Here is a 16718-nt window from a genome sequence, read left to right as displayed (position 1 = left end):
CATGATATAAAACTACCTTTAGTTACATGTATAAGCTGTATTATATAACATATAAATATTACCTGTCTGATTACAGTACTGTCTGTCTGAGGGTGCTGTGTATAAACATGATATAAAACTACCTTTAGGTTACATGTATAAGTTGTATTATATAACATATAAATATTACCTGTCTGATTACAGTACTGTCTGTCTGAGGGTGCTGTGTATAAACATGATATAAAACTACCTTTAGGTTACATGTATAAGCTGTATTATATAACATATAAATATTACCTGTCTGATTACTGTACTGTCTGTCTGAGGGTGCTGTGTATAAACTGATATAAAACTACCTTTAGGTTACATGTATAAGCTGTATTATATAACATATAAATATTACTGTCTGATTACTGTACTGTCTGACTGAGGGTGCTGTGTATAAACATGATATAAAACTACCTTTAGGTTACATGTATAATCTGTATTATATAACATATAAATATTACTGTCTGATTACAGTACTGTCTGTCAGAGGGTGCTGTGTATAAACATGATATAAACTACCTTTAGATTACATGTATAAGCTGTATTATATAACATATAAATATTACCTGTCTGATTACTGTACTGTCTGTCTGAGGGTGCTGTGTATAAACTGATATAAAACTACCTTTAGGTTACATGTATAAGCTGTATTATATAACATATAAATATTACTGTCTGATTACAGTACTGTCTGTCTGAGGGTGCTGTGTATAAACATGATATAAAACTACCTTTAGGTTACATGTATAAGCTGTATTATATAACATATAAATATTACTGTCTGATTATAGTACTGTCTGTCTGAGGGTGCTGTGTATAAACATGATATAAAACTACCTTTAGGTTACATGTATAAGCTGTATGATATAACATATAAATATTACTGTCTGATTACTGTACTGTCTGTCTGAGGGTGCTGTGTATAAACATGATATAAAACTACCTTTAGGTTACATGTATAAGCTGTATTATATAACATATAAATATTACTGTCTGATTACTGTACTCTCTGTCTGAGGGTGCTGTGTATAAACATGATATAAAACTACCTTTAGGTTGCATGTATAAGCTGTATTATATAATATATAAATATTACCTGTCTGATTACAATACTGTACTGTCTGAGGGTGCTGTGTATAAACATGATATAAAACTACCTTTAGGTTACATGTATAAGCTGTATTATATAACATATAAATATTACCTGTCTGATTACAGTATTGTCTGTCTGAGGGTGCTGTGTATAAACATGATTTAATACTACCTTTAGGTTACATGTATAAGCTGTATTATATAACATATAAATATTACCTGTCTGATTACTGTACTGTACTGTCTGTCTGAGGGTGCAGTGTATAAACATGATATAAAACTACATTTAGGTTACATGTATAAGCTGTATTATATAACATATAAATATTACCTGTCTGATTACTGTACTGTCTGTCTGAGGGTGCTGTGTATAAACATGATATAAAACTACCTTTAGGTTACATGTATAAGCTATATTATATAACATATAAATATTACCTGTCTGATTACTGTCTGTCTGAGGGTGCTGTGTATAAACATGATATAAAACTACCTTTAGGTTACATGTATAAGCTGTATTATATAACATATAAATATTACCTGTCTGATTACAGTATTGTCTGTCTGAGGGTGCTGTGTATAAACATGATTTAATACTACCTTTAGGTTACATGTATAAGCTGTATTATATAACATATAAATATTACTGTCTGTCTGTCTGAGGGTGCTGTGTATAAACATGATATAAAACTACCTTTAGGTTACACGTATAAGCTGTATTATATAACATATACATATTACCTGTCTTATTACAGTACTGTCTGTCTGTCAGAGGGTGCTGTGTATAAATATGATATAAAACTACCTTTAGGTTACATGTATAAGCTGTATTATATAACATATACATATTACCTGTCTGATTACTGTACTGTACTGACTGAGGGTGCTGTGTATAAACATGATATAAAACTACCTTTAGGTTACATGTATAAGCTGTATTATATAACATATAAATATTGCCTGACTGATTACAGTACTGTCTGTCTGAGGGTGCTGTGTATAAACATGATATAAAACTACCTTTAGGTTACATGTATAAGCTGTATTATATAACATATAAATATTACTGTCTGATTACTGTACTGTCTGTGTGAGGGTGCTGTGTATAAACATGATATAAAACTACCTTTAGATTACATGTATAAGCTGTATTATATAACATATAAATATTACTGTCTGATTACAGTACTGTCTGTCTGAGGGTGCTGTGTATAAACTGATATAAAACTACATTTAGGTTACATGTATAAGTTGTATTATATAACATATAAATATTACTGTCTGTCTAAGGGTGCTGTGTATAAACTTGATATAAAACTACCTTTAGGTTACGTGTATAAGCTGTAATATATAACATATAAGTATTACCTGTCTGATTACTGTACTGTCTGTCTGAGGGTGCTGTGTATAAACATTATATAAACTACCTTTAGGTTACATGTATAAGCTGTATTATATAACATATAAATATTACCTGTCTGATTACTGTACTGTCTGTCTGAGGGTGCTGTGTATAAACATGATATAAAACTACCTTTAGGTTACGTGTATAAGCTGTAATATATAACATATAAGTATTACCTGTCCGATTACTGTACTGTCTGTCTGAGGGTGCTGTGTATAAACATGATATAAAACTACCTTTAGGTTACAGGTATAAGCTGTATTATATAACATATAAATATTACTGTCTGATTACTGTACTGTCTGTCAGAGGGTGCTGTGTATAAACATGATATAAACTACCTTTAGATTACATGTATAAGCTGTATTATATAACATATAAATATTACTGTCTGATTACAGTACTGTCTGTCTGAGGGTGCTGTGTATAAACAGGATATAAAACTAACTTTAGGTTACATGTATAAGCTGTATGATATAACATATAAATATTACTGTCTGATTACTGTACTGTCTGTCTGTCTGAGGGTGCTGTGTATAAACATGATATAAAGCTACCTTTAGGTTACATGTATAAGCTGTATTATATAACATATAAATATTACCTGTCTGATTACAGTACTGTACTGTCTGAGGATGCTGTGTATAAACAAGATATAAAACTAACTTTAGGTTACATGTATAAGCTGTATGATATAACATATAAATATTACCTGTCTGATTACTGTACTGTCTGTCTGTCTGAGGGTGCCGTGTATAAACATGATATAAAGCTACCTTTAGGTTACATGTATAAGCTGTATTATATAACATATAAATATTACCTGTCTGATTACAGTACTGTACTGTCTGAGGATGCTGTGTATAAACAAGATATAAAACTAACTTTAGGTTACATGTATAAGCTGCATTATATAACATATAAATATTACTGTCTGATTACAGTACTGTACTGTCTATCTGAGGGTGCTGTGTATAAACATGATATAAAACTACCTTTAGGTTACATGTATAAGCTGTATTATATAACATATAAATATTACCTGTCTGATTACAGTACTGTTCTGTCTGTCTGAGGGTGCTGTGTATAAACATGATATAAAACTACCTTTAGGTTACATGTATAAGCTGTATTATATAACATATAAATATTACTGTCTGATTACAGTACTGTCTGTTTGAGGGTGCTGTGTATAAACATGATTTAATACTACCTTTAGGTTACATGTATAAGCTGTATTATATAACATATAAATATTACCTGTCTGATTACAGTACTGTCTGTCTGTCTGAGGGTGCTGTGTATAAACATGATATAAAACTACCTTTAGGTTACATGTATAAACTGTATTATATAACATATAAATATTACCTGTCTGATTACTGTACTGTTTGTATGAGGGTGCCGTGTATAAACATGATATAAAACTACCTTTAGGTTACATGTATAAGCTGTATTATATAACATATAAATATTACTGTCTGATTACAGTACTGACTGTCTGAGGGTGCTGTGTATAAACATGATATAAAACTACCTTTAGGTTACATGTATAAGCTGTATTATATAACATATAAATATTACCTGTCTGATTACAGTACTGTCTGAGGGTGCTGTGTATAAACATGATATAAAACTACCTTTAGATTAAATGTATAAGCTGTATTATATAACATATAAATATTACCTGTCTGATTACTGTACTGTCTGTCTGAGGGTGCTGTGTATAAACATGATATAAAACTACCTTTAGGTTACATTTATAAGCTGTATTATATAACATATAAATATTACCTGTCTGATTACAGTACTGTCTGTCTGAGGGTGCTGTGTATAAACATGATATAAAATTACCTTTAGGTTACATGTATAAGCTGTATTATGACATATAAATATTACCTAAATGACATAAGATATTGCTTACACTTTGTTCCAAACCCTGTCCAAACTGTTATATTTTATAATTGCAAATATTCCAAAATTCAAACAATTCGGTACCTAGCAGTTTGGATAAATTATTTTCTATTTTTCAAACTTTGCTGGAATTACTTCTGCCATATAGTGCTCAAGACAAGTGCACGCTCCTTAGCCTACTGCTGTATACAATCATGGTGGAGCTAGGTTTCCACAATGATACCAATAGAGAAATGTAATTTTGAGAAGAGAAATTTTCTTTTTTTTTAATCGTATTAATTATCTGTATCTAAACAGTTTAATTTTGACTTGTCTGTCCCTTTAAGAATAAATTGTATGTATATTTCTTTCTAATGACACGGTGAGTCCACAGATCATCTAATTACTAATGGGATATATCATTCCTGCCCAGCAGGAGGCGGCAAAGAGCACCACAGCAAAGCTATTAAATATCACCTCCCTTCCCTCCAACCCCAGACATTCTCTTTGCCTACGTTAGAGCAAGGAAGTGGTAAAGTTTAGGTGTTAGAAAGAAGATTCTTCAAGCAAGATTTTATTATTTTTAAGTAGTACAAGATTGTGCTGCTTTGTCCTAGGGTGTAGCCGTAGTCCATATCAGTCTCTTCAGTAGAGCAGTGGTGGCTTTCAAGCAATGGGAACTTGTGGGGTATAATCGTCACTGCGTCTCCCATATATTTAATGCTGCCCTAACTTCAAAAGCCAGAGTAAGATTACTCAGTCTTTGCGTTTTTTTCCACTGGTCCATATGAGGGAACATGCCTCTCAAACCTAGTGAGCTGCCTTGCTGTCGGGCAGATTTCTAAAGGTAAGTGCTAACTTTTTATTTTTCTGGGAACGTATACAGAATAAAAGATGGCACTTTAAAAGTACTACTGGGACAAAAGACATCCTCCTATGACTTAGGGGATAATTTTATTATGGGCAGTAATGGCAGACAATGGGGACGAGGAGATCAGGCTCAGAGGTGGTGTTTTTACTTTTTTAATATTCAACGACTTTGCAATATCTTTGGCCGAACGGGAGGTCAATCTTGTAACGCCCACAATGGGCGGGGTTAGCTGAGGCAGCAAATTTTGTTGCGTGCCTTTTTTTTCCATACACTTCCTGTGTTCCGGAGCGGAGAAGCTTCGTCACAAATATTAATAGTGTTGCGGTTACAGGACTTTAATTGACAGAAATAGAAGTTGATTCTGGTTCATCTAGCATAATTTTCACTCCGGTGTCAGTCAGGCAGGTAAGCACCTCAGGAAAGCTAAGCTGAGGTGTAGAGGTTGTCCGGAATGTTTTTTGTAATACCTTATTATTTTGTTGCAGAAAAATAAAGCAGTTTCATTTTAAAATTTAAACAGTAACATTTTTTTTTGTGGTTTATTTTCTAAATAAAATATCAGTTTGTTTATTTATTTTGTTTATTGGGGAATAAATATGGACCAAGAGGCCCTGCAAGATGTTACATGTTCTTTATGTTTTGATGCTAATGTGGAACCACTAATCCCTTTCTGTTCCTCATGTTTTGAGAGAACTTTACAGTTCAGGGATATACTTTTTTTTGAGCCAACATTGTTTAGGGCGGATGCTGTTCAGGAGTCTTCTGATAATGTACAAGATATGCCGCAGTTTTCTCCTCAAATGTCCCAAAATTTATCGTCCACACATCCAGTGCCCTGTGCTTCCTCTCTTACTCCACTTGGAGTTACGTTGCAAGACATCGCTTCCCTCATGTCCTCTGCAGTTTCTGATGCGTTGTCTGCTTTACCCATGCTGCAGGAAAAGCTCAAGAGGAAATTTAAACAATCAGTAGGTAAGCTTGCTGACACAGTTGTGGCTATTCCGAATGCCTCTTCCCAGAAATCTGAGGAGGAAGATACTTCGGTAGCATCTGAGGGTGAAATCTCAGACTCCGACAGTGTAATTCCTTCTGCTGATACTGAAGTTGTATCCTTCAAGTTTAAGCTAGAAAACCTCTGTTTGTTACTTAAGGAGGTTTTGGCTACCCTGGCCGGCCCCGATAGTACTGTCGTAGTCAATCATAAGAAGTCTAGTAAACTAAACAAATATTTTGATGTACCTTCCATGGTGGAGGTTTTTCCTGTACCATATCGAGCTACAGACATTATTGCTAGGGAATGGGAGAGACCGGGTATGCCTTTTTTTTTTTCCATCCCCTATATTTAAGAAGATGTTTCCTATGGCAGACTCTATCAAGGAGTCTTGGCAGACGGTACCTAAGGTGGAAGGGGCAATTTCCACGCTAGCTAAGAGGACCACTATTCCCATAGAAGATAGTTGTTCCTTTAAGGATCCTATGGACAAGAAATTAGAGGAGTTACTCAAGAAAATGTATGTACACCAGGGTTTACAATGGCAACCTGCGGTGTGTATTGCTACCGTTACCAGCACAGCGGCATACTGATTTGATGCGTTGTCTGATTCTATTCAGACAGACACTCCCCTTGAAGAGATCCAGGATAGGATCAAGGCCCTTCAGTTGGCCAATTCTTTTATTACGGATGCTTCCCTACAGGTTATTAAGCTAGGAGCAAAAATGTATGGTTTTGCCGTATTGGCTCGCAGAGCCTTATGGTTGGAATCCTAGTCTGCGGATGTGTTCTAAGCCTAAGCTTTTGGCGATCCCTTACAAGGGAAAGACCTTGTTTGGGCTGGGTCTGGCTGAGATCATTTCCGACATTATGGGAGGTAAAGGTCATTTCCTCCCTCAGGATAAAAGAAATAAGCAGAAGGGACGTCAGAGTAATTTTCGTTCCTTTCGAAACTTCAAGGGTAAGCCTTCCTCTCCCTCTACAAAACAAGAACAGTCCAAGCCTTCCTGGAGGTCCAACCAGTCGCGGAACAAGGGAAAGCAATCTAAGAAGCCAGCCAATGACTAAAGTCAGCATGAAGGGTCTGCCCTCGATCCGGGACCGGATCTTGTGGGGGCAGACTATCCTTCTTCGCTCAGGCTTGGGTTCGGGATGTTCAGGATCCGTGGGCGGTGGACTTCCTGTCCCAGGGATACAAACTAGAGTTCAAGATTGTTCCTCCCAGGGGCAGGTTTCTTCTCTCATGATTATCTGTATACCAGATAAAAAGAGAGGCGTTCTTACACTGTGTTCAATATCTTTCCGACCTGGGAGTGATAGTTCGTGTTCCAATGCAGGATCAGGGTCTGGGATTTTACTCCAATCTGTTCGTGGTTCCCAAAAAAGAGATAACCTTCAGACCAATTTTAGATCTCAAAAAGTGTCTATACAAATTCCTCAGCATACCGTCCTTCAAGATGGAAACTATTTGTCCCATTCTTCCTTTGGTTCAAGAGGGTCAATTTATGACAACAGTAGATTTAATGGACACGTACCTGCATGTTCCCATCCACAGGGACCATCACAAGTTTCTGAGGTTTGCATTTCTAGACAAACACTTCCAGTTTGTGGCTCTTCCATTCGGCATTCCACAGCTCCCAGAATTTTCTCAACGGTTCTAGGATCCCTGTTGGCGGTGCTCCGATTGCGGGGCATTGCAGTGGCGCCTTATCTAGATGACATTCTGGTTCAAGTGCCATCCTTTCAACAAGCAAAATCCCACACAGAAATATTGTTATCCTTCCTGCGATCTCATGGATGGAAGGTGATTTTGAAAAAGAGTTTCTTAGTTCCAACTACAAGGGTAGTTTTCTTGGGAACCATAATAGATTCCTTATCAATGAAAATTTTTCTGACAGAAGTCAGGAAATCAAAGATTTTCGATTCCTGTCTAGCGCTTCAGTCCTCTCCTTGGCCATCAGTTGCTCAATGCATGGAGCTAATCGATCTGATGGTAGCAGCCATGGACATAATCTCATTTGCCCGTTTCCACCTCAGGCCTCTGCGGTTATACATGCTCAGGCAGTGGAATGGAGATTATGCAGATCTGTCTCCACGATTATATCTGGAGCAGGAGACGAGGGATTCTCTTCTTTGGTGGCTGTCTCAGGAGCATCTCTGCCAGGGAACCTGCTTCCGCAGACCCACCTGGGTGATTGTGACAACGGACACCAGCCTACTGGGATAGAGAGCAGTCTGGGGCTCTCTAAAGGCTCAGGGGACATGGACTCGGTCGGAGTCTGTTTTACCCATAAACATTCTGGAGCTGAGAGCAATTTCTAATGCTCTTCTGGCCTGGCCTGCAGACCTGGTGGAGATGTCATCTCTTCCACCTTGGAGACTTCCATTGAGAAAGGACCTTCTACTTCAAGGGCCCTTCCTTCATCCAAATCTAGTTTCTCTGAAGCGAACTGCTTGGAGATTGAACACAAAATTTTATCTAAGCGTGGATTTTCGGTCATTGAGACCATGATTCAGGCTTGTAAGCCTGTGACTAGAAAGATTTACCATAAGATATGGTGTAAATATCTGCATTGGTGTGAATCCAATAGCTACTCTTGGAGTAGAGTTCGGATTCCTAGAACTTTGTCTTTTCTCCAAGAAGGAGAAGGGTTTATCGGCAAGCTCCCTAAAGGGTCAAATATTTGCCTTGTCTATTTTGTTACATAAACACCTGGTGGATGTACCAGACGTGCAATCGTTCTGTCAGGCCTTGGTCAGAATCAGGCCTGTGTTTAAGCTGGTTACTCCTCCCTGGAGTCTTAATCTAGTTATTAAAGTTCTTCAACAGGCTCTGTTTGAGCCTATGCATTCCTTAGATATTAAGTTGTTATCTTGGAAGGTTTTGTTTCTTGTTGCTATTTTATCTGCTCGTAGAGTTTCAGAGCTCTCGGCATTACAGTATGAGTCTCCTTACCTTATTTTTCATTCGGATAAGATAGTTTTGCGTACTAAGTTAGGGTCTCCCTAAAGTGGTTTCAGATCGGAACATTAATCAGGAGATTGTAGTTCCTTCCTTGTGTCCTAACACTTCTTTTCAAAAGGAACATCTGCTGCACAATCTGGACGTGGTGCCTGCATTGAAATTCTATTTACAGGCGACTAAGGATTTGCGTCAGTCTTCTGCTCTGTTTGGGGTTTTCTCTGGAAAACGTAAGGGACAGAAAGCTATGGCTACTTCTCTTTCTTTGTGGCTGAAGAGTATCATTCGCTTGGCCTATGAAACTGCTGGACAGCAGCCTCCTTAGAGAGTTATGGCTCATTCTGCGAGGGCTGTTTCCTCTTCCTGGGCATTCAAAATGAAGCTCCTGTGGAACAGATTTGCAAGGCTGCAACTTGGTCCTCTCTTCACACCTTTTCTAAATTCTATAAATTTGATACTTTTGCCTCATCTGAGGCTTCTTTTGGGAGAAAGGTTCTTCAAGCAGTGGTGCCTTCCGTTTAGGTTCCCTGTCTTGTCCCTCCCTTGTCATCTGTGTCCTCTAGCTTGGGTATTGATTCCCAATAGTAACTAGATGATCCGTGGAATCACCGTGTCATTAGCAAAAAACAAACTTTATGCTTACCTGATAAATTTATTTCTTGACACGGTAAGTCCACGACCCACCCTGTTTTCTTAAGGACAGGGTTTTTTGTTATAAACTTCAGACACCTCTGCACCTTGTTGCTTCCTTTCTCTCAATTCCTTCAGTCTAATGACTGGGGTTGGAGGGAAGGGAGGTGATAATTAACAGCTTTGCTGTGGTGCTCTTTGCCGCCTCCTGCTGGGCAGGAGTGATATTCCCAATAGTTATTAGATCCGTGGACTCACCGTGTCAAGAAATAAATAAATTCATCAGGTAAGCATAAATAGTTTTTTTGAATCTTGGTATTATGATGAGAATAACTGAAGTCTATGAACACTTCTATTCTGGGCAACTTACTTTATTAGTTTTGCCAGTAACTTATATGTTTCCTTCTTCCTCAGCCTCCTTATGCTAAACAGGAATCGCCAGCTTCCCACAAATGTGAAGTTTCAGCAGAACCAACAGAGATGGAAAAGCCGGGGGCTGCGCTGTATTGGAGGGGTCATGTACCGAGTATCTGCTAACAAGCTCTCTAAAACCTCCAGCCCCAACATGAGTATGAAGCAGACCCCAAGGGCAGGTGAGCTCTGTCCCATGAGGGCTACAGTGTGTGCGCAAGCTCTGAATACAACCGCACGTGTGTGTGTTACTCTCTTATTGGCAGAGGGTCTGCAGAAGCTGCTAAATAAGTCTGTTAAACCAGCAATAGGCTGTGCATTGTATTTCTGGTTTTGGTTTAAATATTTAGTGCGGGTGGTTATTTCTCTGCGCTACAGAATAAAGTCAGAAGAATGATGATGCACTGCATCTTCGTGCTCCGCTCATGTACACACTTCGCTCCCACGGGACACCTGACAAGCATGAAACCTTTCTAACCAGCCAAGAACAAAATGCCAGATTAAGATAACAATAACTTTTATTTACCGTGGCACATAAACCCGTAAGTGTCTTGGCTTACAGTTTCCCTGCTGACAAATGATCCCTTTGTGGTTAGGAGGGGTGCAATAAAGCTAAGCTTGCAGCTTCGTTATTTAGATAGAGACGGTCTCATTCTTGTCCTTGTATATTATGTTGTTCCATCGGTCATGAGAGCATGTTCCAGATGCACTTTATCACAATATAGTAATACTACAAAACTCAGCTCTCTCATGGCATTTAATTGTAGTGATGCCTGAGATTACCCTGGGAATACAAAGACACTTTAAAATAATGTTATGATAGGAACCCAATGTCGCCATAACAGCGAGGGTCTAAAGTCATTTACATGTAACCATGGGAACCCATAACAACTGTGAGACTCTTACTGTATCACAATATCATAACTGTATATACAAAGTATCTTTATAATGTTGTAACAATGCAAACACAATAAACCACTTTTTGATAGACAACTGCAATCGCTTTCCCCAATGTTATTAAGCCTTTCATTAACTGGTGCAAAAATTAAAAAGCAAACGGATAAAACAACAATTCTGATCACCTTTGTTCTAGTAAAGCAATACTGCAGGTAGTGACACTTTCATTTCATTTTCATTAGTGCATGTTAAAAACACAGGCAAAGTCCAGACTGAGAACTACAAATCATGCAGCTCCAGAGCAGGACACAGCCAGTCATCCAATCAAGTGAGGCAGTTGCAGACCCGTCAATCACTGGGCGGTTTTGGAAGGTCCCTTAGTGGAACTGTTTCCATGTGATAAACTTGTCTCTTTAACAGGTCTTCTCTTCACTTGACTAACAGGCAATAACACTAGTTCAATCTGTTTGTCCCTATTGACAATCACCTCATCTTGCGTCATAATGATCAGACCCCTGACCCTGCAGCCCTTTGTTAGTCACAGACACTCATCCAATCAGGCCCCTATCCTTACAGCCCCTCTGTTAGTCACAGACACTCATCCAATCAGGCCCCTATCCTTACAGCCCTCTGTTAGTCACAGACACTCATCCAATCAGGCCCCTATCCTTACAGCCCCTCTGTTAGTCACAGACACTCATCCAATCAGGCCCCTATCCTTACAGCCCCTCTGTTAGTCACAGACACTCATCCAATCAGGCCCCTATCCTTACAGCCCCTCTGTTAGTCACAGACACTCATCCAATCAGGCCCCTATCCTTACAGCCCTCTGTTAGTCACAGACACTCAACTGGTCAGACCCCCTTCAGTTACATACACATATCCAATCAGATCCCTTGTCCTGCAGCCCCTCTGTCAGTCACAGGCACTTATCCAATCAAAAACCTGGTCTTGCAGCCCCCCCTGTCAGTCAAAGGCACTCTTCCTATCAGACCTCTGGTCTTGCAGCCCCTCTGCCAGTCACAGGCACTCTTCCTATCAGACCCATGCGCTTGCAGCCCCTCTGCCAGTCACAGGCACTCTTCCTATCAGACCACTGGTCCTGCAGCCCCTCTGCCAGTCACAGGCACTCATCCTATCAGACCCCTGGTCCTGCAGCCTCCTTGTCAGTCACAGGCACTCATCCTATCAGACCCCTGGTCCTGCAGCCTCCTTGTCAGTCACAGGCACTCTTCCTATCAGACCTCTGGTCTTGCAGCCCCTCTGCCAGTCACAGGCACTCTTCCTATCAGACCACTGGTCCTGCAGCCCCTCTGTCAGTCACAGGCACTCTTCCTATCTGACCCCTGGTCCTACAGCCCCTCTGTCAGTCACAGGCACTCATCCTATCAGACCCCTGGTCCTGCAGCCCCTCTGTCAGTCACAGGCACTGATCCTATCAGACCCCTGGTCTTGCAGCCCCTCTGTCAGTCACAGGCACTCTTTCTATCAGACCCCTGGTCCTGCAGCCCCTCTGTCAGTCACAGGCACTCTTCATATCAGACCCCTGGTCTTGCAGCCCCTCTGCCAGTCACAGGCACTCTTCATATCAGACCCCTGGTCTTGCAGCCCTTCTGTCAATCACAGGCACTCATCCTATCAGACCCCTGGTGTTACAGCCACTCTGTCAGTCACAGGCACTCTTCCTATCAGACCCCTGGTCTTGCAGTCCCTCTGTCAGTCACAGGCACTCTTCCTAGCAGACCCCTGGTCTTGCAGTCCCTCTGTCAGTCACAGGCACTCTTCCAAGCAGACCCCTGGTCTTGCAGCCTCCTTGTCAGTTACAGACACTAATCTGATCAGAACCCTGGCTCTGCAGCCCCTGTGTCAATCACAATCAATCATCCAATCAGACCCCTGGTCTTGCAGTCCCACTGTCAGTCAAAGGCACTCATCCTATCAGACCCCTGTCCCTGCAGCCTCTCTGCCAGTTACAGACTCTAATCTAATCAGAACCCTGATCTGCAGCCCCTCTGTCAATCACAAGCAATCATCTATTCATACCCGTGGTCTTGCAGCCCCTCTGCCAGTCACAGGCACTCTTCCTATCAGACCCCTGGTCCTGCAGCCCCTCTGTCATTCACAGGCACTCTTCCTATCAGACCCCTGGTCTTGCAGCCCCTCTGTCAGTTACAGACTCTAATCTAATCAGAACCCTGACCTGCAGCCCCTCTGTCAATCACAAACAATCATCTATTCATACCCCTGGTCTTGCAGCCCCTCTATTAATCACAGGCACTCATCCTATCATACTCTGTGTCTTGCAGCCCCTCTATTAATCACAGGCACTCATCCTATCATACCCCTGGTCTTGTAGCCCCTCTGTCAATCACAGGCACTCTTTCTAGCAGACCCCTGACCCTGCAGCCTCCTTGTCAGTCACAGGCACACATCCGATCAGACCCCTGGCTCTGCAGCCTCCTTGTCGGTTACAGACACTAATCTGATCAGAACCCTGGTTCTGCAGCCCCTCTGTCAGTCAAAGGCACTCATCCAATCAGACCCCTGGCCCTGCAGCCCCTCTGTCAGTTACAGACACTAATCTTATCGGATCCCTGGCCCTGCAGCCCCTCTGTCAGTTACAGACACTAATCTTATCGGATCCCTGGCCCTGCAGCCCCTCTGTCAGTTACAGACACTAATCTTATCGGATCCCTGGCCCTGCAGCCCCTCTGTCAGTTACAGACACTAATCTTATCGGATCCCTGGCCCTGCAGCCCCTCTGTCAGTTACAGACACTAATCTTATCGGATCCCTGGCCCTGCAGCCCCTCTGTCAGTTACAGACACTAATCTTATCGGATCCCTGGCTCTGCAGCCTTTCTGTCAGTCACTAACAATCATCCAATCAGACTCCTGGCCCTACAGGCCCTCTGTCAGTAAAAGACACTCATCTGATAAGACCCCTGGCTCTGCAGCCCCTCTGTCAGTGACAGACACTCATCCGATAAGGTCTAGTTATATTGTTATAACCTGGAGATCTGACTTCACTACTGTTGTACTATAGGAAAATATTACAGGGTACCCAGGGTTGTACTTAGTGCTTGTGCTGCTCTGCCCTAACAATTTCAGCTCATATATTCCTCACAAGCAGAGGGCAAGGACATGGAGAAGGCCATACACCCCCACTAGATATCCAGGATCACTAATTTGCAATAAAACAAGTAAATCTAAATATTTGCAGAGCTTAGGAGTAGGAAGGCACTATGCTACAAGTCTTTAAATGCTGCTGCACTAGGCACATACCTAGTCAGACTAGGCCAGAATCCATCCTTGTGTGTAACCATAAGAGCACCAGTAACTACAGATATGCGGCACAATAATATACCCAGCCCCTTTTGTTTCCTGTAATATTACAGTAATGTTTGTGCCTGAGTAAATACGTTTTGCTTGTAACTTTATTAATGCATCCAGAATAACTTCTAATTGCAGAGGCTGTTTGTTACCTCCCAGTTCATTGTATCAATTAGCTGATAGCCATCGCCATTTGTTTATTAAAAGGTCTGCTAATAAGCTTGCACATCAGTCACTAGCTAAGCATTCAGCAAGCGGCTCGTGTCTAGTGACAAAAGACAGCATCCGTTCATATTGGTTTTCATTTACCCATTAGTCAAGCACTTGATTCTCTCCTCAGTGAGCTTGTATGTATGATTGCAGGATGCTTACTGTGACTTGCTGTCAGCAGACTTCACTTGATGACTTATACCTGAATGGGGCGATGAGAGAAGGCAGTGCCCGCATTTGGCATCCACTCCCCCTGCCAAGAGGCATCACTCTGCAGTAACTGGGGAGGAGAGCGTTCAGCAGTGTCACAAGCTAATAATACCCAGCCAGGTCAGCTCAACCCCTTTGACTGCCAAGGTGGGCTGCAGGACCTCTTATTATCCAGAGCTTATGTACAGACAAAGCATTGCATCTAACAGTGTGTTTTAGAGATGATCGGCTATGAGCAGAGAAGGTTTGGTCAGCACTCTCTGACTATATGTAGAAATATTGACATCTCCCCTAGCCTAGGCCAGAGGCTGTTTGGAAAGAGGAAAAAAAAGTTCTTAAAGGAACATGAAACCCCAAACATTTTCTTTCATTATTCAGATAGAGGATACAATTTAAAAAAAATGTTTCCAATTTACTTCTGTTATCAAATTTGCTTTGTTCTCATGTTATTCTATGTTGAAGAGATACCTAGGTAGGTAGCATGCATGTCTGAAACACTACATAACGGGAAATATAGCTGCCAACTTGTGCTCTTGCTAATGTATAACATTATTGCAAAACTGCTGCCATATAGTGGTGCAGACACATGCACACTCCCAAGCATACATCCCTGCCTTTCAACAAAAGATAACAAGAAATTTAAACAAATGATAAAAGAAGTAAATTGGAAAGTTGTTAAGTGTATGTTCTATCTAAATCATGAAAGATACATTTTAGTTTTTATTTCCCTTTAAATGCCATTTTCTTTCTAATGACACTGTGAGACCATGGATCATCATAATTACTATTGGGAATATCACTCCTGACCAGCAGGAGGAGGCAAAGAGCACCACAGCAAAACTGTTAAATACCACCCCCTTACCCACAGCCCCCAGTTATTCTCTTTGCTTTTATCAGTTGCAAGGAGGGGTAAAGTTAGGTGTCTGATTCTTCAATCAAGAGTTTTTTTTTTTTAGAGCAGAACAGGTTTGTTCTGATCTTTTTTTGGGTTTAGCCGTAGTCCACTTCAGTCTCTTCAGTAGAGCAGTGGTGGCTTTTAAGCATTTGGGAACTTGGGGGGGGTATAATCCCCTCTGCGCCTCCCAGGTTGTGCCCTTTTGATAAAAGACTATGTAGGTTTACTTGGTCTTTTTTTCTGTATCCACAGGTCCATGTTAGGAAGGAAGCCTTTCAAACCTAGTGAGCTGCCCTGCTGCCGGGCAGATTATTATGGAGGTAAGTGCTATGTTTTGTTCTTCAGAACGGTTTGGCACTTTTGGGGTTAATTTTGGGACTTTATTCCTGTGTGTGCAGGATTTTTGTTATGGAAGTTTTTGTGGGGCACTGCTGGGTAGTCGGCTCTGTTAGGAGTATGTTTATGGCTCTATGTTTATATTGGTATCTGAGCATTTTTATTCTGTGTGGACTTCCCTTAAGCAGATGGGTTGTCCGTGTTTAAGTGGTCTGTTTATTTTTTGGCCATATCGCTTGGTTTGTCAGTGTGTAAGCTGCTGTTTGTTACTAGTGCGCTCCTTTCCTCCCGGCGGCTGTTTGTTTAGTCATGTGTCATGCCGGCCGGGAGGTGTTTGTGTACGCCCACGATAGGCGGAGTTAGCTTCGCACGTTTTTTTACGCGCTATTTCTGGAGCTCTTTTGTTCCTGTCGGCTTCTGTGTCAGACGGTTACGTGTGAGCGGGTGCTGTTAGGGGAGTTACGGATTTCTATCTGTGCTACGTGAGATACGCTTTCCTCTGGTCTGTGGGAGGTTTGGTAAGCGCCTCAGCAAGGTCAGTTGTGGTGTAGGGGTG

The 16718-nt window shown here is 40.9% G+C and overlaps 1 protein-coding gene across 1 annotated transcript in view; it reads left to right on the top strand.

The window, feature by feature from the left end:
- ZC3H3 (zinc finger CCCH-type containing 3) overlaps positions 1-16718 on the top strand; it is a 909551-nt gene that overhangs the window by 531514 nt on the left and 361319 nt on the right. The window contains exon 5 of the mRNA XM_053715425.1: positions 10286-10464. Within this exon, the coding sequence (XP_053571400.1) occupies positions 10286-10464 (179 nt within the window). The remainder of the gene's footprint in view (positions 1-10285; positions 10465-16718) is intronic.

The sequence above is a fragment of the Bombina bombina genome, chromosome 5 (genome assembly GCF_027579735.1).
Source record: "Bombina bombina isolate aBomBom1 chromosome 5, aBomBom1.pri, whole genome shotgun sequence".
Taxonomy (NCBI): Eukaryota; Metazoa; Chordata; class Amphibia; order Anura; family Bombinatoridae; genus Bombina; species Bombina bombina.
The sequence above is the reverse complement of the archived record's forward strand: the minus strand, read 5'-3'. Positions and strand labels throughout refer to the sequence as shown.